At 51.3% G+C, this 22,491-nt stretch overlaps 1 protein-coding gene across 2 annotated transcripts; it reads left to right on the forward strand.

Moving 5' to 3' along the window:
* The first annotated feature begins 17 nt into the window (after positions 1 to 17).
* On the forward strand, positions 18 to 22,491 carry RUFY4 (RUN and FYVE domain containing 4). Of its 2 annotated transcripts, XM_085000378.1 has the most exons (13): positions 49 to 777; positions 1,016 to 1,239; positions 2,613 to 2,785; positions 2,875 to 2,981; positions 4,754 to 4,879; positions 5,224 to 5,330; positions 5,910 to 6,053; positions 6,501 to 6,570; positions 7,708 to 8,355; positions 9,075 to 9,181; positions 15,921 to 16,067; positions 21,253 to 21,363; positions 21,902 to 22,491. In XM_085000378.1, the coding sequence occupies exons 3-13, from the start codon at positions 2,740 to 2,742 to the stop codon at positions 22,002 to 22,004; spliced, it is 1,716 nt and encodes a 571-aa protein (XP_084856504.1). In that variant the 5' UTR covers positions 49 to 777; positions 1,016 to 1,239; positions 2,613 to 2,739; the 3' UTR covers positions 22,005 to 22,491. The 2 variants fall into 2 exon arrangements, with proteins under 2 accessions (XP_084856503.1, XP_084856504.1); XM_085000377.1 differs by having other exon boundaries at positions 18 to 1,239; positions 2,630 to 2,785.

The following is a 22,491-nucleotide window of genomic DNA, read 5'->3' on the forward strand; positions in this document are numbered from 1 at the left end:
GACGCAGCCAGTGACGAGGGAGACCCGAGGGCGCGGTGGCGCGGGGAGGGGCGGCGCGGGGTCTCGGGACGCGGGCGGTGGACCCGCTGAGAAACAGATCGCCCGAGGCGGGCGCGACCAGAGCGGCAGGGAGCAGATAAGGAGAAGTAATGTGGGAGAGACGGGGACACGGAGGACAGACGAGGGGGATGAAGCCTCTGTAGCGGGAGACCAGGTCCCAAGGAAGGAGTGATGAGCAGGAAGCCCCCGCAGGACAGAGCCCGGCTTGGGTCCCGCGTGCCCCAGTGTTTACATGCAGTTGCTGGGGATGATCAAAGAGCCCTAGCCGATCCTGCCCCTCTGTTCTCTGCCCCCAGTACCAGCCCTTGGGGACTGGACTGTGGAAAGACCCCAGACTCAAGGAGGCAGAGCACAGCCAGGTGGGAGGGCCACAGTCCACCTGGGCAACCCACCCATTCATAAATACTGCGCTTTCACTTTCATCCTTTCCGGGGTGAGTCCCAGAACCGGGGGGATGGCACTGAGGATCAGCGCTCACGGGGATCGCTCCGAAGACTCAGGTGGGGAGGGGAGGGAGACACGTGCCAGGACCCTTGTCCTCCCCTCCCCACCGGCACCACTCTCCAACCTAGTGATGGTGGAGACTGGCAGTGATCAGGTGGGGCAGCATCATAGCCTCTTCGTGCCACCCGGTGGTGAAACGCAGTAAGACAAGAGCGTGAGGTGACTCGGAAAAGGGAAAGAAATTTGCAGGGCAGCAACTGCCACTCCCCATGGGTTAGTCTGAGTCCCTGTCTGAGTTTGGGCGAGTCTACCCCAAGTCTGCCTGAGAAGAACCATCTCCCACCTCACCCATTCTGCCTGGTGCCCTTGACCCCTGCGTCTCCCACTTCTCCCTCAGCCACCCCCACCCACCCCCTCAGCCACAACTCCCTGCTTCCCCAATACACCTCCCCCCCACCCCCCGCAAGTCTTCCGAGCCTCCACCTCTGAGCAAGACATCCTCTTCCTCCAGTGTGCTGGGCTGGGTCTGAGTCACTTTCCAGACAGCAGACTAGCAAAGGCTGGGAAAGGTTGTGCTGCAGGTGGGGCCCGGGCTCCAACGCATCGCAGCATACCAGGCTCACGGCGCAGCCCATCCAGCCAGGCACCCGGCCGCCCCCTGCCCTGGCCACCGCTCGGCCCAGGGCACCTGCGACAGTGCCCGTGTTCATGCTCCAACCAGCCAGGCCTTCCCAGGTGAGTAGCAGGGAGACCCCTGGGTCTGGGGGTGGCTGGAGAAAGGGAGTGATGCCAGGAGCAAGGGCAGAGGAATCCTGGGTAACAGTGAGGAGCGGGGAGGAGGTGCAGCTAAGGTGCCTGTGGATTTCAGAGATGGTCTGGGCTGGAGGGTCTAGACCTTGGTCTACAGATGGGGAAACTGAGGCCCAAGAAAGCAAGGGATGTGCCCCCATTACAAAGTGAGCAAACAGCAGGACCAGGATGGAGACCCAGGTCTCCTGACCCCAGCACAGCAGTGCCACCTAAAAGCCACACACACACACACACACACACACACACACACACACACACCCCTTCATTTCCTTCTCCCTTCCCCTCCTCTGTGTCTGAGCTCCTCCACTCCCACTCACTCCCAAACTCAGCCACCACAGCCTGGGGGGCAGCACACCTGGGGTCCCCCCTCATACCCGTCCCTACTTCAGGCTCTGAGAATAAGCCCTCGGGGGTCACAATATTCCTCTGGGAGCCCCAGGCTCCACTGTGTGGGGGAACAGGCTGCGATTCCCTGGGGAGAGAGAGGTGGGATTAACACCTGCGCTGGGACCTCGCCTCACTTCTGCCTCCTTTGCCTCAAAGAACATACATTTTCCACTCAGCTGGGGCCCAGGGAAATATGAATGTGTGTTGCGAGAATGATGAACGCTCTGGCAAGGCCCCCCGTGGGGGAAGGGGACGCCTCCCCTCAGCAGCCACATGACTTGAGCACCTGAGCGTTATTAGGGCTGCTCACATCCAGTCAGGGCTGAGAGCCCCGGTCCCGTGGGTAACCAGACCTGAGTTAAAATTCTAGCTTCACCACTTAGAGCTTTGTGATGTGGGATAAAACCCTTACCCTCTCTGAGCCCCACCCCTTCCCTTGTCTAAAATGGAGTTAATAGGAGTTCCTATTGTGGCGCAGTAGGAATGAATCCAACTAATAACCATGAGGTTGCTGGTTTGATCCCTGGCCTCGCTCATTGGGTTAGGGATCCGGCCTCGCTGTGAGCTGTGGTGGCTTGGATCTCACATTGCTGTGGCTGTGGTGTAGGCCAGCAGCTACAGCTCCAATTGGACCCCTAGCCTGGGAACTTCCATATGCTGTGGGTGGGGTGTGGCCCCCCAAATAATAATAATAAATAAATTTTTTAAAAAGCAAAATAAAAATAGAATTAAGACTCTCCTAGGGTTCCTGAATGGAAACCAGGGGGTGAGGCAGGGGCCACAGCCCCTGGCACCAGAAACTGCTCCATGGGTGGGGGCCACACCATCACCCTTCCACCCTGTCTTCCAAGAAAGAGCTGGGCTTTTCTCCAGCAGTTAGCTCGCCTAGAGATGTCACATTGTTTCCCTAGATTCCTATTCTCCCTAGATCCTTAGATTCTCCTGCCTGGAAGGAGAGAGCTGAGCAGTGGAATTCAGAAGCTCCTTCCTGGGCTGGTACTCCAGAGCCACAAGGAAGCACATCATTTTCAAATACTCATGGCAGAAGAGGTGGCTGTCATCAAGATCACCAGGGACCTGAAAGGTGAGTGTGTCCTGAGTCTCTGGGATCAAACTGGGGCCGTGGTGAGGGGTCTGAGGAGCCTCACGATCTGATGTCTGATGTCCCTACAGCTGCTGTCTCCACCATCCTCCAGGGCTATGGGGGTGGGAAGCAGCCGGTGACGGATGCCAGTGCTGAGCTGCACAGACTCTGTGGCTGCCTGGAGCTTCTGCTGCAGGTAGGGCCCTCCCCTCGGCCCTCTCTCCATCTCTCCAGGTCCTAGTAAGTGATAACCACATGGGCTTTTCCAGATGCTGAGAGCCATCTTGCCCTCACTCGTGGAGGCCATCCTTGTCGCCTGGGAAGAAGGCTGAGGCAGAGTTGGGTGGGGCTGGGGGCAGCCCTCCTGCCCTAAAGACAACAGTTACAGGAATTCCTGTGGTAGCTCAGTGGTAACGAGCCCAACTCGTATCCATGAGGACACAGGGTCAATCCCTGGCCTCACTGAGTGGGTTCAGGATCTGGCGTTGCCATGAGCTGTGGTGCACGTCGCAGACGTGGCTCGGATCCTGGGTTGCTGTGGCTGTGGTGTGGGCTGGCAGCTAGAGCTCCAATTCAACTGCTAGCCTGGGAAATTTCATACACCGCAGGTGCAGCTCTAAAATAAATAAATAAATAAATAAATAGTAGACAAAATTTCAGAGGCACAAATGTCTGAGAGCTGGCCCTCCTCACTGCTGGTTAGAGCCCTAATCATCCCCAGCTGTAACTTTTGCTGAGCATTTACTATGTGCCCCACTGAGCCCTTTACATGCCCACCTTGCTTAATTTCCCTTCTGACCTCCAAAGATGCTTGATGACCAGCCCATTCCCCCCACACACACATATCCTTCCTACTTCTCTATGTGTGTGTCCATGTGAGTGTACAGGTGGGGAGGTTGTGTGTGTGTGTGTGTGTGTGTGTGTGTATGTGTGTGTGAGGTGTGTGGGTGTGTGGTGTATGTTGGGTGCATGTGTGAGTCTCCTGCCAGTCTGCCCCTCTTGGGATGCCCTCCAGGCCCACTGGCCTCCTTGATCTTCCTAAAGCACAGCAAGAAGGGGCTTACCTCAGGGCCTTTGCACATGCTATTCCCTCTGCCTGGAACGCTTGTCCCGCAGGAATCTGGATGGCACACTTTGCCATTTCCTTCAGATCTGCACTTGAAGAATACCTCTTCAGGGAGGCTTTCTTTAGCCACTAGAATCTAAGTTTTTAACACACACGCCACACACAGAGAGCACACACTCACACACACCCCACATCATCTCACACATGTGTGCACATACAGCACACTCTCCATTCCTTTTCCCTGCTGTTTTTCTCTTTAGCAGTCAGCACACGCTAACATACTAAATGTTTTACTTATTCCGTTTGTTTATGTCTTCTCTCCTACCAAGATGTGAGCCCAGGAGGTCAGTTTGTTCATTGCTGGGTCCCTGGGGCGTAAAACAGGGCTCAGCACATAATAAGTGCTTTATAGGTATTTCCGAAATGGTTGAATGAAAGAATGAATGAGGGAGTTCCCATTGTGCCTCAGCGGGTTAAGAACCCAACTAGTATCCAAGAAGATGTAGGTTCCTTCCCTGGCTTTGCTCAGTGGGTTAAGGGTCTGGTGTTGCCATGAGCTGTGGTATAGGTTGCACATTTGGCTTAGATCCCAAGTTGTTGTGGCTGTGATGGCAGCCGGCAGCTGCAGCTCCGATTTGACCCCGAGCTTGGGAACCTCCATATGCTGCAGGTGGGGCCCTAAAAAGGAAGGAAAAAAAAAAAAGAATGAATGAGTGCACTGAAGGCTCAGAGAAATCAAGCAACCTCCTCCTGGTCACACAGCCAGTAAGGGCAGAGCCTGGACCTGAAGCTGGGTCTGTCTGCACGAGCCCTCCCCCTCGAGCCCGTGCCTAGTCGGCATTCTGGAATGCAAAGTGGGTAGAGACATTTCCACACTTACCTTTCCCTCATCTTGCTCCCAGTTTGACCAGAAAGAGCAGAAGAGCTTCCTGAGGGCACGGAAGGATTACTGGGACTTCCTCTGCACGGCCTTGTGGCGGCAGCGGGGGGACACGGAGCCAGTCCGCTTCGTCCACTCACAGGACAAGGTATCCAGAGCCAAATGGCAGGGAGGCTGACATCAGCATGATGGGGTCCTGCACCAGGCCCTTGGCCAGGATGGCTGGGAGCCAGGGTGGGGGCAGACATAGGCCTGCCCGAGGCCCCTTTCCCACCCATCCCAACTCCACTGCCCATGGGCCCCTTCACCTGGTCGTCATCTGTCTTTAGCCCTGCCCTTAGCACCCCTCCAGCCACCCCCTTTCCTCCCAGAGCCTCAAGTCCCAGGACACCCTTTCTCATCAACCACTCACCCCATCTTCTCTCCCTCTATGGCACTGAGTTCCCTCTGTCCCAACACTACCAGCTCAATTGTTCCCTCTGTGCTCTGCAGTTGAAGACTCCTCTGGGGAAAGGCCGGGCCTTTATCCGCTTCTGTCTGGTCCATGGACAGCTGGCTGAATCCCTGCAGCTCTGCCTCCTCAACCCGGAGCTCACCAGGTGGGGCTCCTGATCATCTGAGCTCGCGTCCCTCCTGCATGAAGAGCGCTCTTTACCCCCAGAAGGATGGTTTGATATCAAGGATGATTAAAATAGGGTCGTAGGGAGTTCCCGTTGTGGCTCAGTGGGTCAAGAATCTGGCTAGTATCCGTGAGGATGCAGGTTTGATCCCTGGCCTTACTCGGTGGGTTAAGGATCCAGCATTGCCGTGAGCTGTGGTGTAGGTCACAGACGTGGCTCAGATCTGGCATTGCTGTGGCTGTGGTGTAGGCTGGCAGCTGTAGCTCCAATTCAATCCCCAGCCTGGGAACGTCCATCTGCCACAGGTGCAGCCCTAAAAAAGCGAAAGAAATAAATTAAATTAAACAGGGTCATAAAGGGAAAGTCAAGAAAGAAAGGGCAGAGGGCGTGGTTAAAACCCCCGTCCTGGTGCCATCAGGATGCCTCCGCCTCCTGCTCCCCAGGGGCTACACCCCTACCTGGAGAACGTCCCAATATGGTGTGCGGTAGAGATGGATTCTCTGAGGTCGGGGGTGGCAATAGCACCAGAGCCAAAGGTGCTGATCGCTCTTAACACAGGGAGTGGTACGGCCCCCGGAGCCCTCTGGTGTGCCCTGAACTCCGGGAGGACATCCTCGATGCCCTCTATGCTCTCAACGGGGTGGCCTTCGACTTGGACCTGCAGCGGCCAGACTTGGATGGGGCCTGGCCCATGTTCTCAGAGTAAGTGGGTGCAGCATGGACGGAAGCCTCTTTTCAATGCCTGCTCCCATTACCACCACCCACCCAAATCAACCCCAAGCCCTCAGCCCCCAACCCCATCTTTTCCTCCCTCCCCTCTTGCTCCTTGACTCCTGGTTCTCCACCTCCCTAGCCGTCTGTTTTCCCAGTGAAATCTTATGTCCATGATGCTGCAAAGAAGACAGTCCCTAAAGGGTTGTGGAATGGTTGGGGTGGATGGTTAGAAGGATGAATGGATATTGGGGTGTTGGGATGGCACGGAAGATGGATGGAGGGTGGGATGCAGGGGTGGGTGGAGAGGAGGATGCATGCATGAGGGTGGAAGGGCAGGAAGGGGGGAAGGGCGGGAGGATGAATGGGCGATTGGAAAGATGGACCAAGACCACTGCTGGAGAGAAGCCCAGGTCCCCCTGCTTCTTTCACTTTCAGGTCCTGGTGCTCCAATTCCAGACAGACCCAGGGAAGAAGACCCAGAAAGATCAAAGATTCCCCAAAGGAGGTGCTTCATCGCGTCCTTCACTCTGAGTCACCTCTTCTCCATCTCTGTTAGGACCCCCAGGTTGAGAAGTAACTGAGCCCTCACCCAGCTGGACAGACAGACAGGGAAAGGCCAGCGTATGGACCTGGGGGCTGGGGAGCCACATAAGCGAAGGCTCATATTCCTCAGCTGGTGAGGACATCAGGGGAGAGAGAGGAACCACTGGCACCACCTGCAGGTGCCACTGGGGCCCTGGGGAGGAGGAAGTGCTGGGGAGAATGACCCGAAGCTTATGGGAAACAGCCCAGGGAAACAAACTCTGCTGGACCATTTGCAAACATCTTGGTTCAGTTCAGGGAGCCAGGTTCACCTCCCAGCTCCATCCCTAAGCATGGTCCTTGGGCACCTAGCTTGTCCGCTGCACAGGGGGATTGAGAGGATGCGTGGGGTGCAGCTCAGAGAAAAGCTTCTGCTATGTGCTCAATTAGAGGCTCCTTGTCCTTATCCTCCTTCCAAATGCTTGCTTTGCACCCCCAACAGCTGCCAGGCACCAGATACAGATGCTATGACTCAATCTTCACCTAAAGGAGTTCCAGGTCTGCTCAAGGCAGACAGACCTTAAAGGAGCATTTTGCAACACAAATTAAGTGTAGTGATCAGAAGCACCCAGGAACATGGGAGCACAGACAAGGCTTCTTGGCAGCAGTGACTCTTAGGGGCTGTCAGTCTATTTAAGCTGCCATCACAGGCAGCTTATTATCCCAACAAGGCAGTATTATTATTCCCACTTTACAGTCGAGAAAACAGAAACACAGCAAAGTCAAGTTTAGGGGGAAAGATCAGAGGCGAGGGGCAGAAAGAACTTGTGGGAATTCGGATCAATGCCAAAGATGGAGGTAAAGAGGAGGCGAGGGGTACAGGCTAGAGGTGAAGAAGGAAAGGGCGTTGAGAAGCCCTGCTGCTCCATGACCAAAGCCCAGGCTACCTGGGGTGTTCACATTCGGATTCCCAGGCCCTACCCCCATTCTACTGAATCAGTATTTCCAATGGGAGGACCCAGGAATCCATATATTTAGCAAGCTTGCTGCATTAGGGCGGTGGCACCTCCCATATGCCAGGACGGGGGCTTGGTGCTGAAAGGGATGATGATCTCTGCAGATCTCAGCCACACATGGAGGCCCCACTGGAGCCCACCCGAAGAAGCCACATGCCAGCCAAGCCAGCCATCTGCAAGATACACCCAGGGAAGAGCAGCTGGATGGATTCTCCAGGTCCCAACAACACAATCATCTTCCCCCCTTTGGGGAAAAGAAGAAAGATGCTCCCAGGGGCCTTGGGCCACCCCAGAGCATATGGGGACCAGAAGGGGAGGAGCTTCAGCAAGACCAGGAGAAAGGAGCTCCGGGGACAGGGATCTGCCTTGAGAACTCAACACCCAGCAGCAAGGGGCAGGAGGAAGGGACCAAAGGGGCTCTGAAGGAGGTGATGGGGGCAGAGGCCAAGGGCAGGGGGTTTCTGCTGGGGGCAGAGGGTCAGAGAACAGCAGAGGGGACTCATGACCAGGAAACAGAGTGGAGTCATACCCATAGGCTGCTGGCCTCCAGCCCCAAAGGGACAGTAGGGGATACAGAGTCAGGGAGTAGGCAGGAGGGGGAGGTGCTCAGCATCCTGGGGGAGCCCTGGCTCCTTCAGGGCCCGGGAACAAAGGAAGGCTCCACCATGGAGAAGCCTCAAGAGCAAACAGGAGTGACTGATGTGCCCAGGATGGAGGAACAAGCAGAGATGGCCTTGCAGGATGTGGTCAAGGTGGGAGCAACTGAGTTCTGTACCTGTCTATTCTCCCCTCTCTAACCTGGCCCACAGGTGGGAGTTTTCCAGGGTGGCCCAGGGCCATTCCAGCCCAATTTGTGTTGGTCCACACAGGATCATGATGATCTGAGGAGGCCTTTTGGAAGTTCTTCAGTTCATCACCTAAAGAACATACATTTGCCAATTTACCACAGTCTCCACCTCTCCCTATTGCCTCACACCAGGCCTACTTTATTCATCAGTGCTACCTGCCCAGCCCCTGTAGGCGTCTGAGTTTGCGATCCCTTCCCAACAGTTCTTCATGACAGTTGCTTGTTCTTGAGTCCCATGGTCCTTGTTATTGGCAGGTTCTTCCCAATATCTAAGTTCTGCTCTTGCAGATCCCACAAGTTGCTCTTATAGAAGCTTCTCCTGGAGGTCACCCAAATTTTTTTAAGGTTTCCATTAGCTTCCTCCCTAGGTCAGAGTCCTCCAGATCCTTGAGTTCTGTTACTCTGATCCTTTAGTGAAGGAAGAAATGGTAGCTCCAGGCTTACCCGGGCCAGAGCCAGGCACCCCAGCTCCCAGCACTGTCCCCAGTCCTGCCTTCCACCCACGGGCTGTATCACATGGCCTGGAGCCTCATGGGGGTGTTCGTCAGGTTAGGCCTGGGGCCGGGGTCTCCGCCCTCCTCCTTAAGCTTCCTTTTCCCTCCTTTCACCCTCTCCCACACCCAGAGCCTCAGACATGGGCTCCAGAAAACCAAGGAGCAGGTCCGGCACCAGGAGCAGCTGCTGAAGGAGCAGGAAGAGGAGCTGAAGACCCTGCAGGAGCAGCTGAGCAGGTAACCTAGGCAACCGGGCATGGGAACCGGGAGGCCAGGGGCAGGAGGCTCCCTCACTCCTGCTCGTATTCAAGGTCATTCCAGCAAGCATCTTCTGAGCTCCCCGTGCACCAGGCCCTATGCAGAGCACAACTTTGGGGTGCCGAGGCATGCAGGACATTGTTCCCCCTCTTAGGGGGCTCCCACCTTCTCCCCACCCTTCTCCTTGCCAGCCCCTCCACCACTGGCTTCCTTGAGTAGCCCTGGGAGGTGTCCATCCCTTTGCGCCCACATTCATCTTTGCCCCTTTCTGCTGCCTCTTCTGGGCTCCCCTTTCCACGCAGCTCCTTGCCTTCACCAGGCTCCTGCAGGGCTCTCCCTCTCTCTCATCTCTGTCTCTGTCTCTCTCTCTTTCCCTCCCCCTCTTTTCCTCTGTTTGCCTTTCATTTTCCTGTTCCCGTTGTACAATCTCTCTTGCACTGTCTTGATCATCATAATCATTACTGAGCATCTGCTCCATCCCTGGCCCTGTTCCAGGTGCTTCCTCCTAATGCCCTCAGGAGATTGGTCCTCCAAGAACCCCCATCTTACAGACAAGAAAGCTAAGGCTCAGAGATGCTACACACCTCACCCCATACCAGCTAGTTAGTAATGTTGCTGAGAGCCAGACCCTGAAATTGACTCCAGACCCAGGGGACCCCAGGCACTACCCCTCTGCCCCCTCACCCTCCAGCATCTTCATCCTGCCATCATCACATTAACCCCAAGGGTCCAGAGTGCACCGTTTGGCCTCTACCTTCCCCTCCTCAGTCTCTCGCTATCTCAGTTTCTTTGTCATAATTTATTTTTAAAAATATCTCCACTGTGCAAAGATCTCCCTCAGCCTGACTCAGTCTCTCCGTGTGCCTAGGTCTGTCCCACGTGGCTGACACTTGCCCCGACCCCCCAGTCACCCCCTGCATGGCTGTGATTCACACTGAATCACAGAGCCGTCTGCTGACTGCTTAAGAGGCTGCAAGAAGCCCAGGGGCCCTGGGAACCACCCCCCCCAAAAGGCTCCCGAGGACTCCTCCCACCAGACACTCTGCAGGGCGCTGTGGTTTGGTCAGTCATGATTCCCATGATTCAGGCCCTAAGTGAACGCAGAGACTTTGCCCATCCAAGGCCCTCTCTAGGGACCAAGACAGGCTGGAGGAAGAAGCTGGGAGGATCCAGGGAGACTACCCAGCCCCAGGCTGCTCCCTGAGGCTGGGGGAGCCCCTGTCTCCCAGACCCCTGCCCTGCCCCCATCATCCCAGCCATCATTCAGTCATTCCACAAACACTCAGAGTGCCCACTCTGTGCCAGGCCTGTTCTGTGTTGAAAATCAGACAACAGACAATATTCCTGCTCTCATGGAGCTTACATGCCGTAGGGGAGAAAACAGATAAATATAAGCAAGTCAAATACATATCAGAGTGTGATAAGTTCTAAGAAGAAGAAAAATAAAGCAGGAGAGGGGAATAGGAAGAGTCAGGGGTGATATTTTCCATGAGGTGGCATGGCCAGGGGAGGCCACCCTGAAAAGATGACATTTGAGCCAAACCCTGAAGGAAGTAAGGCATAAGCCATTTGGAAATGTGGTGGAAGAATGTTCCAGGCAGAGGGAACCGCAAGGGCAAAGGCCCTGCCGTGGGCTTGGGCATGGCATCCGGGACACAGTTATAGCCCCAGTGGTACGAAGGAGGGAGAGGATGTAGGAAAAAGTCAGGCATGTATAAAAGACCTCGACTTTGACTCAGAGGAAAATAGGAACCATTGAGAGGACTGAGCAGTTAACAGACATGAGATGACAGTTTGTATGTTAAAAATATGTTTCTCTTGGAGTTCCCGTCGTGGCTCAGGAGTTAACGAATCCGACTAGGAACCACGAGGTTGTGGGTTCAATCCCTGGTCTTGCTCAGTGGGTTAAGGATCCAGTGTTGCCCTGAGCTGTTGTGTAGGTCACAGATGCGGCTCGGATCCCATGTTGCTGTGGCTCTAGCATAGGCCAGTGGCTACAGCTCTGATTAGTCCCCTGGGAATCTCCATATGCCACAGGCATGGTCCTAAAAAGACCAAAAAAAAAAAAGTTTCTCCTCTTTTAAAAAACAACTCAGGAGTTCCTCTTGTGACTCAGTGGGTTAAGAACCCGACTAATATCCATGAGGATGTGAGTTTGATCCCTGGCCCCACTCAATGGGTTAAGGATCCTGCATTGCTATAGCTGTGGCATAGGCTGGCAGCTGCAGCTCCAGCTTCACCCCTAGTCTGGGAACTTCCATATGCTGCAGGTGCAGCCCTAAAAACAAACAAAAAACAAAAAAATTCAGTGACAGTATATTCACAAAGCTGTGCATCCATCACCACATTCAATTTTAGAATCTTTTTACCACCCCAAAGAGAAACCCTGTACTCATTAGCAATCTCTGCCCATGTCCCCCCAACCTGCCCAGCCCTAGGGAGCCACTAATCCTCCTGTCTCTGTAGAGGTGCCTGTTCCGGGCTGACCTGTGTTTTTCAAGCACTCAGGCCTGCTGCTCCATGGAGGAGTGGCTGGATCCAGGATCCATTGTAAGGTCAGGCTTCCCAAGGGACTGGGTCTGGGGTGTGAGAGTCAGAAGTCAAGAATGACTCCGAGTCTTCAGCCTGACCAGCTGGAAAGCTAGAGTCATGGTACAGCAGAGCTGTGGGTGTGCAAGCCTCAGGCACTGGGCTTGGAGCCTGCGAAGTTCAAGACCCCTGTTAGACACCAAGTGGAGCCTTGGGCAGGCAGCTGACTGTGGAGTTAGGGAGAGGAGAGGGCTGGGGGCCTATTGAGGAGTCATGGGGATGCAGGTGATGAGCGACAGAAGCTCCCGAGCCCAGGACAAGAATGTGTCCCCTGCCTCCTGGGATCCAGGGAACTTAGACACACCCCTCAATACTGGGAAAGGCACCACAGGGCCTTCGAGCTGGTGACAGCCTCTCACCACCAGTGAACAGATGTGCCTCGGGGACCCAGGCAGCCAGTCAGCAATATTTACTCTGCCTCCACTACGGCCATGAGAAGCAGCGGGAGGGGACAGAACAGGCAGTGTCTGCTCTCAAAGACCTGGGGAGACAGACACACTAGATCAACACACAGAAATACAATGGCAAGTAGTCGTGGGTGCTGTAGCGGCAGAGAGAGAACAGGAGAATCCTCTAGAATTAGAATCACAGAAGCCCACTCTGAGGTCAACATTTGAGTGGAAATCCCAACCACAGGAAAAGCTGGGCCATGCAGACATTTGGACAGAAGTACTTCAGTGGAGGGGACTGGCACATGCAAAGGCCCAGGAGACAGACATGGGCCTAGGGACAAGCAGGCACATGGCTGGGTGGAGACTCCCATGTGCTGTAGGACAGAGTCGGGAGCAGAGAGGTCACATGGTCTGACTGGGGTTTTTGAAGTATCCTTTGGGCTGTGACATGGAGAATAGACTCAAGGTGGACAGGGGGGCAGAGCCCCAGGCTAGATGCTTAGGGGAGTGGCAGCAGGCCCCAGAGCAGAGCAGCTTGGGGCTATAAAAATACTCCTGGGTTTCCAATACCCACTCCTTGGCTTTCTGTCTGTGGGGCCCTGGGACCCTGGCCCTCCCCCTCTGGCCTCAGGTCCCTGGTTTGTGAAAGGAGATGGCTGGATCTCTTGCAGCTCAGATGCTCTAGAGACTAGCAGGTGGGTTTCCTCTGCCCGCTGGATTAGGACAGGTATGAGCAGAAGGTCCTCAGATGGGGAATTAGGTGAACATCACATCTCCCCCTACCTCGGGTGGCAGCATTGAGCTCTTGGGGGCACGCTGCATGGCTGCAAGGACCCATCCTACTCCCCCACCTGCCGCCCACTCAGCCCTGGCACCACATACTGCTGGTGATCAGGGCCCTGCTGGGTTGCAAGTGTGGGGAGGCAAGAAGAGATTAAAGTGAACAGGCCTGCATTTCTGCTCCCCCCCACATGTCGAGCTGTGTGACCCTGGGCAAGTGTTACTGCCTCTCTGAAACTTGATTTTTCTTTCCTGTAAAATGATGATCATATCACTTATCACACACATTTGCGAAAATTCAGTGAAACAAATCTGTAAAGCACGAAGCTCAGTGCCGGGCACAAAGTAGGTACTCGATAGAATTTAATTCCTTCCCTGTCATCTCCTACACTAAGAGGGTCTGTTACCCCCTCAAATACTTGCAATACTTAAAATGTTTCCACGTCTTCCACTGCCCTGAGATTAAAATCCACTCCTCCTGGGGCCACTGCCTACCTCCCACTTGTCTCCTGCCTCCCCAGCCCTGCCCTTCAGGGAATTACAGTTTCTCTACCTCTTCCTTCATTTCTTTGAATAGGACAAGTTCTTTTCAACTTGCAGAACTTCGCACGTACCCTTGGCTGGCTTCTTGTCATTTAGATCTGCTTAAATGTTGCAGCCATTTAAGACTTTCTGAGCATCTCTTCCGCTCTGGTCTCAGCCCCACTTTTGTCGCTGTCACACACTTAATTATTTCGTTGGTCTATCCCTCTCTTTGGCACTGCCCCAAACACACTCTAAGCTCCACCAGAAGCCATAGGCCAGGCTCTTCCTGGCACCTAGAACAGCCACTGGCACACAATAGGTGCTTAATAAATGTTCCCTCCTACCCCAAAGACAGACACTAAACCACACTGGTCACATGAGGGCCTGCACAGGCCCCACCAGAGGCCCTGGGGTCACTGAACAAGTAAATGAGCTCAGGAAAATGAAATCCCAACGCTCAAAGAGAAGGCTGAAGACTAGAATGTTTGTTGAAAGTTATTCTTTCTTGGAGTTCCCATTGTAGCTCAGTGGGTTATGAACTCGACTAGTATCCATGAAGATGCAGGTTTGATCCCTGGCCCTGTTCAGTGGGTTAAGGATCTGGTATTGCCATGAGCTTTGGTATAGGTCACAGACTCAGCTCGGATCCTGTGTTGCTGTGGCTGCGGTGTAGGCCGGCGGCTTCAACTCCGATTGGACCCCTAGCCTGGGAACCTCCATATGCTCCAGGTGCAGCCCTAAAAAGTGAGAAAAAAGAAAGAAAAAGAAAAAAAAAGTCACTCTTTCTTGAGGCTGCAAGGACCTGCCTTTTTGGAAAGTTGGTGGCTATCTGCTGTGGGATTGATTTCATGGCCCACCCAGTTTTCCTTCCTGCAGCATGCTTCTTGGTGGCATTTTAAAAATTAATAATTCTATTCATTGTCAAGCCTCTGACAAGCCTCTTTACCTCAGACACACTCAGCCCAGGGGCTTGAACACACGCACAAACGTGCACATGCACACGTATCCAGAGGTCACAGGATAGGCCCTACCTTTCCAACAGCCTCTCATCCAAGTGATGGAGTAAAAAGCTGGAGCCTGGGGCTGGGACCTTTTAGTTTCCAGTCCATTTGATTTCTTGGAAGCTTCTCGGAAGCCATTCTAAAAACAAAAAGTAGAGAAAAGAATAGAGCTGAGGAGTTTCCAAGCCCAAACGGAAACAAAATTTAAGAAAGCCATATGTTTAAGATTACTTGTTGTAATTGAAAAGACCAGGCAATGCAATTTTTCAACATATTTTAAAGCCAGAAAGTCACTCCAAATCCTACCCCATTTACCCCGCTCCCCAAACACTGCAATTGTTTTCAGCTGGCACAGCCCATCCTGCCCGGGTTCCCAGACACCCACGTCCCCCAGAGAACTGCCAGGATTGTGAGCGCGCCTTTCCAGAAAATTACATTTTAAAATGGAAATGTTTTTTAAAAAGAAAAGAAAGAAAACAAATGAAAATGTTGGCTTAGTCCCTCTAAATAAACATGCAAGGCTAGGCCCTGTTTTCTTTCTTTCTTTTTTTTTTTTAAGTCATTGAAGGATTTTTATTTTTTATTTATTTACTTTGTGTCTTTTTAAGGCCATACCCCCGGCTCATGGAAGTTCCCAGGTTAGGGGCTGAACTGGATCTGCAGCTGCCAGCCTGCGCCACAGCTACAACACCAGATACGAGCCGCATCTGCAACCTACACCGCAGCTCATGGCAACACTGGATCCTTAAGCCACTGAGTGAGGCCAGGGCTCGAACCCCCATCCTCATGGATACGAGTCAGGTTTTTTACTGCTAAGCCTCATTGGGAACTCCCTAGGCTCTGTCTTCATTTCTCTGAACTGATGAGGAATTAACCTACATGTATCAAGCCACACAGTGCTTGGTGTGATATGGTGTGTGTGTGTGTGTGTGTGGTGCTGGGTTGTGAGTGTATATGGTGTTTTGTGTTTGTGGTGTATGGTGTGTAGTGTGGGGTGCATGTGTGTTGTGCGATATATGAGGTGTATGTGTTATGTGCGTGTGAGTGATGTGTGTTATGAAGCATAACAGGCATAGTTATGTGTGTAGTTATAGTATGTGTGCCTGGTGTGTGGTATGGTGTGTTGTGTGTCGGGGATTCATGTGTGATATGTGTTGTATTATGAGTGTGTGTAGAATACATGTGTGTAGTGTGGTATAACTGTATGGGAGGTGTATAGTGTTTGTGGTGTATGTACTGTGTCGTGAGTGCATAGTGTGGCGTGTGCTGTGTTGTGGATATATGGTATGTGGTGTGGTGTGCAGTGTGCATATGTGTGTGTACACTGCAGGGGGCATCCCCAACTTCCCCCGGGGGGCTCGCTGTCCTGCAGAGGCCCAGGACCACCGAGGTGCTGTGCCCCTCAGAATTTAGTCTTCCTTCTGTGCCCAGGTGTCAGGAAGAGCGGGCCCGGCTGCAGGCAGAGCTGGAGCAGAAGCAACAGGAGGCCGAAAGGAGGGATGCCATGTACGAGGAGGAGCTGGGCGGGCAGCGGGACCTGGTCTGTGCCATGAAGAGGCGGGTGCTGGAACTGATTCAGTAAGGGCGGGACTCTGGGTGGGGCTGCAGAAAGGGCGGAGGTATCACGCAGGGCTCTGGACCTCTTGTCTATACTAACCCATTTCCTTCTTGAAGCCATGCCCTGCTGCTATCCCCATTTTACAGATCAGGAAACTGAGGGTCAGAGAGGACACACAGCATATAAACTGCATAGAGTCATCTGCCTCTAAGGCCAGCCCCCTTCACCCCTACCACCAGCCTCCACATACAGACACACAACCGTTAGAAGAAAGGAAAGGCGCCCATAGGTTGAGAAGGAATTGGGAGAAGAAGGGGGAGATTAACTGAGAGGCAAACTCATGTCTTATGCCTGCCTACTTGGCTTCCTCAGACCGTGGGTCTGTACCCTGTCCCGGGTCAGCTGTCTTGGGTTCCAGAGGCTAAACTCATCAGGGTTAATTCCAAACCCAAACCACCCACAAAGCTCACAGAGGGATGGAGGAAATGTGTAAAACCTGCTCGCTACCCTTCAGCCTAGTGAGGAGATAATTCACAAATATGCGTTATCCTTTCACCCAATTCAGGAAATAGGACACCATTGGACTCAGGTTCCATTAGAATTGGAAGGTAGCTGAGGGGTCATCTAGACCTAAATCCTCTTGCACAAAATCCAAGAGATTAAAGATGAGAAAAGGGAGAAATCAGCCTGGAAAGAACAAAGGACTTAAAGAATCATCTTCTCCAAGGAGTTGTCATCTGGGAGAAAGCTAATAAAAACTAGCTAGGAATTACCATTGTGGCACAGCGGAAATGAATCCGACTAGGAACCATGAGGTTTCAGGTTTGATCCCTGGCCTTGCTCAGTGGGTTAAGGATCCGGCGTTGCCTTGAGCTGTAGTGTAGGTCACAGACGCAGCTCAGATCTGGTGTTGCTGTGGCTCTGGCGTAGGCTGGCAGCGGTAGCTCCGATTAGACCCCTAGCTTGGGTAGCTCCATATGCCGCAGGTGCAGCCCTAAAAAGACAAAAAGTCAAAAATTAAAAAAAAAAAAAAAAAAAACTAGCTATACACCTCACAAAAGAATTCAAGGCAGCCAACAATGAAATATATGTGTGTATACACACACACACATATATACACACTATAAGTTTATATATATACACACACACACACATTCATATAATAATAAAAGACATAGGAATTGCAGTTTTGGCTCGGTAGGTTAAGAACCCAGTGTAGTCTCCATGCAGATGCGGCTTGGATCCCACCCTGCTGTGGCTCTGGGGTAGGCCGGTAGCAACAGCCCCAGTTCAACCTCTAGCCTGGGTAACTCCATATGCCATGGGCGTGGCCCTAAAAATACAAAAGACAAAAAAAAAATTTTTTTTAATTTACTAGGGTCTTAAGAGAAAGATGAGGCAGTCTCTCGGAAAGTAGAAAGCAGAGATAAAGGAGTATGAGAGAAACAGAGACATAGAGAATCCGTCCAAAATTCCCAATATCTGACAGAAGTTCCAAAAAAAGAGAGAATAAAAACGAGGTAATTATCAGATAAAAATATGAGACACTTTCCCAGCTCTAATGGACATGGATCTTCAGATTTAAAGATTTCACTGAGTAATCAGTACAATAAAAAGGGGGAAAGGAAACCACACCTAGATATGTCATTGTGAAACTTCGTTGAAACAAAGATAGGGAGAATATCCTAAAAGGCCCACTTATAAAAGAAGTAGGACCCAATAAGTGTTAAGAATCAATGGTATAATGCTTTCAAGTTCTGAGAAAAACTGGCTTTTGTGCTAGAAGTCTATGTCCAGACAAACTGTGAAGCAAGTAGGGAGGTGATGGAGGGAAGACATTTTTCAGATTGGCAGGTCACAGAAAATTGACCTCCCACACAGCCTTTCTTTGGAAGTTAATTAAGGATGTGCTTCAGAAAAACAAGGAAGTAAGCCAAGAAAGGAGAAGATGGGGAATTTAAGAAATGGTAGCTCTAGCCCAGGAGAGAAGAAGAGGGAATTCCCAAGATGACAAGTGGAGAGCAAGCCCAGGAAATAGGAGGTCTCTGGGGAGAAAAAGCATCAGTAAAATATTTGATATGTTGAAGAATTGGGGGTGAGGGGGATTAGGCTATATTAAAGGCAAGTCGTGCAAGGAGCAAAGAAAGGCAATTAAAAAGTCCTAGAAAAGCAAAAAATTCTAAGAACGGAAATGTTATGTAACGCGTCTTAACTCCAGCAGAGGCAATATGCTTACATATAGTCTAATAAAGTAAACACTACTCATTGATTTTCTTCATTGTTAGAATCAACTTAAGGCAAAACATAGAAAACAATTATTACTATAGAGCAAATCTAAATGTTACCACCTAAACAATATTAAGTACAGAATAAAATCCAATAGGACTTTCTCTGAAGGTGGAAATGTTCTACATTTGTCCTGTCCAATATGGTAGCTACTGGTCATATGTAGCGATTGACTATTTCAAATGCAGCTGGTGCAACTGAGGAACTAAAATTTTAACTTTATTTAACTTTAATTAAGTTAAATATACTCCTGAAATCACTTAGATGTGGAATCTAAAAAATTCAACAAACTAGTGTACAAAACCAAAAAGAAGCAGACTAACAGATATAGAGAACAAACTAGCGGTAACTAGTGGGGGGAGGGAAGGAAGGAGGGGCAATATAGGGGTAGGGGATTTTTTTTTTAAGGAGGGTTTCTATGGGATTATATAAAATCAAGTGTGTGAAGCTTTTGAACATTGTAAAGCATTGTAGAATTTAAAGAATCTTTCATTCATAAAAAAAAACAATAAATAAAAAGTTAAATATATACCGAAATAGCCACATGTGGCTGGTGGCTACTATAATGGATGTTGCAAGAACAGATGACAAGGAGTTCCCACTGTGGCTCAGCAGTAACAAACCCAACTTGTATCCAAGAGGACTCAGGTTTGCCCTCTGTCACCACTCAGTGGATGAAGGATCTGACGATGCCGTGAGCTGCAGTGTAGGTTGCAGATGTCCCTCAGTTCCTGCATTGCTGTGACTGTGGTGGAGGCGAGCAGCTGCAGCTCCAATTTGACCCCTAGCCCAGGAACTTTCATAGGCCAAGGTTGCGGCCCTAAAAAAAAAAAAAAAAAAAAAAAAAGAAGAATAGATGACAAGTTAGGAGGCAAAGAAGGAGGAGAGCTGAAAAAAGGGATGCTGGCACCATCTAATTACAGGATGGCTGTCACATGATGCTATTTATTTATTTATTTATTTATTTATTTATTTATTTATTTTGTCTTTTTCTTGAGCTGCTCCCGCAGCATGTGGAGGTTCCCAGGCTAGGGGTCTAATCGGAGCTATAGCTGCCGGCCTACACCTGAGCCACAGCAACGCGGGATCCCAGCCAAGTCTGCGACCTACACCACAGCTCACGGCAATGCCGGATCGTTAACCCACTGAGCAAGGGCAGGGATCAAACCCACAACCTCATGGTTCCTAGTCGGATTCGTTAACCACTGCGCCATGACGGGAACTCCACACGTGATGCTATTTATAGTTAATAGAACGAGTGAAAAGTAAATGTATGAGTATGTTCTGTAAAATTCCAATAGTAACCAGATAGAGGAACCAAAACTAGGGACGTAATTGCATTGGGAGGAAGAGGAGTTAGTGAGAATGGTAATAAATAAGCCTTATCCTCTGATACCACGGAGCTCTGCGGAAAATGTTCTTTCTGGATAAATCAAGAAGGAAGGATATGAGCATATAAGTGATGGGGAGGAATATGAGTGACATAAGTAATATTAAGGGGAAAAAGCTGAAGGATGTTGGTGGTTTACCACTGAAAATGTGACAGAGGTTTACCTATTGCCTTTTTTTTTTTTTTTTTTTTTTTTGTCTTTTTGGGACCACACCCGCAGCATATGGAGGTTTCCAGGCTAGAGGTCGAATCAGAGCTGTCACTGCCAGCCTACACCAAGCTCACAGCAATGCCGGATCCTTGACCCACTGAGCAAGGCCAGGGATCGAACCCACTTCCTCGTGGATATTAGTCAGGTTCGTTAGCCACTGAGACACAAAGGGAACGCCTTATCTATTGCTTTTCGATAAAAGTCCTTCTGTACTCTTTAGTTTTTAAATCGTATGTCATTTTGATTTAAAAAAAGTTAAAACAACACGCATTCCTACACACCCTTAAAAAAACAGTGAAGACAGATTTTGAGAAACTTATGTTTTCCTAAGGAGATAGGTTGCGGGGGGAGGCATGGGCTGGGGGTTTGGGATGGAAGTGCTAGAAAACTGAGTTGTGTCGATTGGTGTACAACTATAAACAGAATAATATTTATTGAGTTAAATTGGTGTACAACTATAAACAGAATAATATTTATTGAGTTAAACCCCACCCTCCAAAAACACAGTGAAGATAGTTTTGCAGGAGCATAAACATACATAACTATGAAGTGGTTTGTACCGAGGGCCAAATAAAAGATAATAGGCATTATATGCTAAAGGAGTCTGCAGCAAGAACCCCCCTGGGTGCTTTCACCCTCAGGGAGTGCTTCCTGGAGGAGGTGGGATGAGAGCAAGTTCTTAAATAATGGGTCATGGTTATGTTGGGTGAAGGGAACCTGGGGGTAACCATTCGTCTTCCCAGAAAGACTGGAGACTCATCTATTTATGGTGTGTGTGTGTGTGTGTGTGTGTGTGTGTGTGTGTGTGTGTGTGTGTCACTGTCTCTTCATTTGTCTCCATCTTTCTCTGTCGCTATGTCTCTTTCTCCTTCTCTCCATCTTTTCCTATATTTGTCTCCCTCTCTGTGTCTCTGTCCCTGTCTGTCTCTGCATCTCTTCCCCTGTGTCTTTCTCTCTCCCTTGGCATTGATCTCCCTGGCTGCTTCCCTGCATATCTCTCTCTGTCTCCCCCTCCAACTCCCTGACCTCCTTTCTCTCTCTGAGGGCCTGTCTCTCTCTCTGTCTCTCTGTCTCCCTCTTCATTTCTGTGTCTCTTGTCTTTCTGCTCCACTGTCTTTCATCTCTTTTTGTATCTATGAGTATATTGGTGTGTGACTCCCTCTGTCTCTCTCTCCTTTCTCTCTGTGTGTCTCTTTCTGTCCCTCTGTGTCTCTCCATCTGCATATTTCCATCTTTCTCTTCCTCTGTCTTCTTCGTGTGTGTGTGTGTCTGTGTGTGTGTGTGTCCTTCCACACACACACCCCACCCCTGCCATCAGAGAGAAAGATAACCTGTGGCAGAAGATCCAGCATCTCTCTTCCTTGGCCCCTGGATGCTGTGTCATCTGTAGCAAGCTCTTTGGCCGGCTGTCTCGGAGGTACCCATGCAGGTAATGTGTGGGGCTCAGAATCCTGCCTCTGGGACAACCCAGTTTCCACCAGCCCACAGCCCCCTGTCCACTCCAGGGAAGGGGAGGACCCAGGAACAAGGCATTTATGAAAGGCCACTTAAAGCCAGGGACTCATTTCACCCAACATTTAGCAGAGACATGAGCAAGAGCATTGAAAGGGGGCAGACAAGGATGGAAACTGGAAGATAGGACTGGATAACCCTCCTGAGACTCAATGGATTAATGGACTGGCTAATCTCATCTGGGAAGAGATTTCCTGTATAGACAAAGTTGCCCCCTTCACCTTGCCCAGGGAATAGGGTGGCAGGAGAGGGGACTGACTGCCATCTGGGGTTAGAGGACCCTGGAAGTGGGGGCATCGGGATACCCTTTAGGAAAGGGAAGGCCTCCTGAGACAGACCCAGGGCTGTTTTGCTGAGAGATGAGAAACACACAGGTGGACCAGTAGATGCTGGAACCCCATAACCCTGTCCCCTTAGCATGCATGAGCACCCACTCTTCCACCTCTGCTCCCCAGACTCTGCGGGGGCCTGGTCTGCCACGCCTGCTCTGTGGATTACAAGAAGAGAGAGCGCCATTGCCCACCCTGCTCCCAGAGAAGAGAAGCCCAAGGCCTCTGACCAGGACCCGCCCAGGATTGGCCACCGCACCCGACCCCAGCAGCCCCTTCCCTCCGCCCTTCCCTGCCCTCTGGTCTTCCCAGTGCTGCCTTCCAGAAGTTGAGGAGCTAAGGCGGACAGCCCTTGAGTGGATGGACCGTGGTGTGGAGGGTGGAAGGAGCCAGGCTGGCAGGCACAAGACGGGTTCTAGTCCCGCATCTCCCACCCATGCACTGGGCAACTTTGGCAAAGCTCTCAGGCCTTTTCTGTCACATGAGGGAGTGGGCGCCATCCTTTCAGACTCAGAAAATCCTTGTCCAAGAACGAGACCTGGCGGCGCCTACGTTTCTCGTTCACCCGCCCACCTTGGCTAGCCCACCCTTCGAAACACACAGGGGCTTCCTGTGTGGAGTCCACTTCGGGGGTCTGTGTTGTTTCATTTTTAACAACTTTCTTCTGATGTTATTAACAAATAATACACTTCATATAAATGTGATGAGTATCATCT

Source organism: Sus scrofa, chromosome 15 (genome assembly GCF_054392235.1).
Source record: "Sus scrofa isolate SSC_HxYL_T2T_F1_AM1 chromosome 15, Sscrofa_HxYL_maternal_Yorkshire_Landrace_v2.0, whole genome shotgun sequence".
Classification (NCBI taxonomy): Eukaryota; Metazoa; Chordata; class Mammalia; order Artiodactyla; family Suidae; genus Sus; species Sus scrofa.

Bases quoted from the DNA above. Each gene is read 5' to 3' on its own strand.
- RUFY4 (XM_085000377.1), top strand. From the start codon at position 2,740: ATGGCAGAAGAGGTGGCTGTCATCAAGATCACCAGGGACCTGAAAG. The intron at 2,982-4,753 runs GTAGGGCCCTCC...TCTTGCTCCCAG, and splicing joins GCCTGGAGCTTCTGCTGCAG to TTTGACCAGAAAGAGCAGAA. The intron at 21,364-21,901 runs GTAATGTGTGGG...TCTGCTCCCCAG, and splicing joins TCTCGGAGGTACCCATGCAG to ACTCTGCGGGGGCCTGGTCT.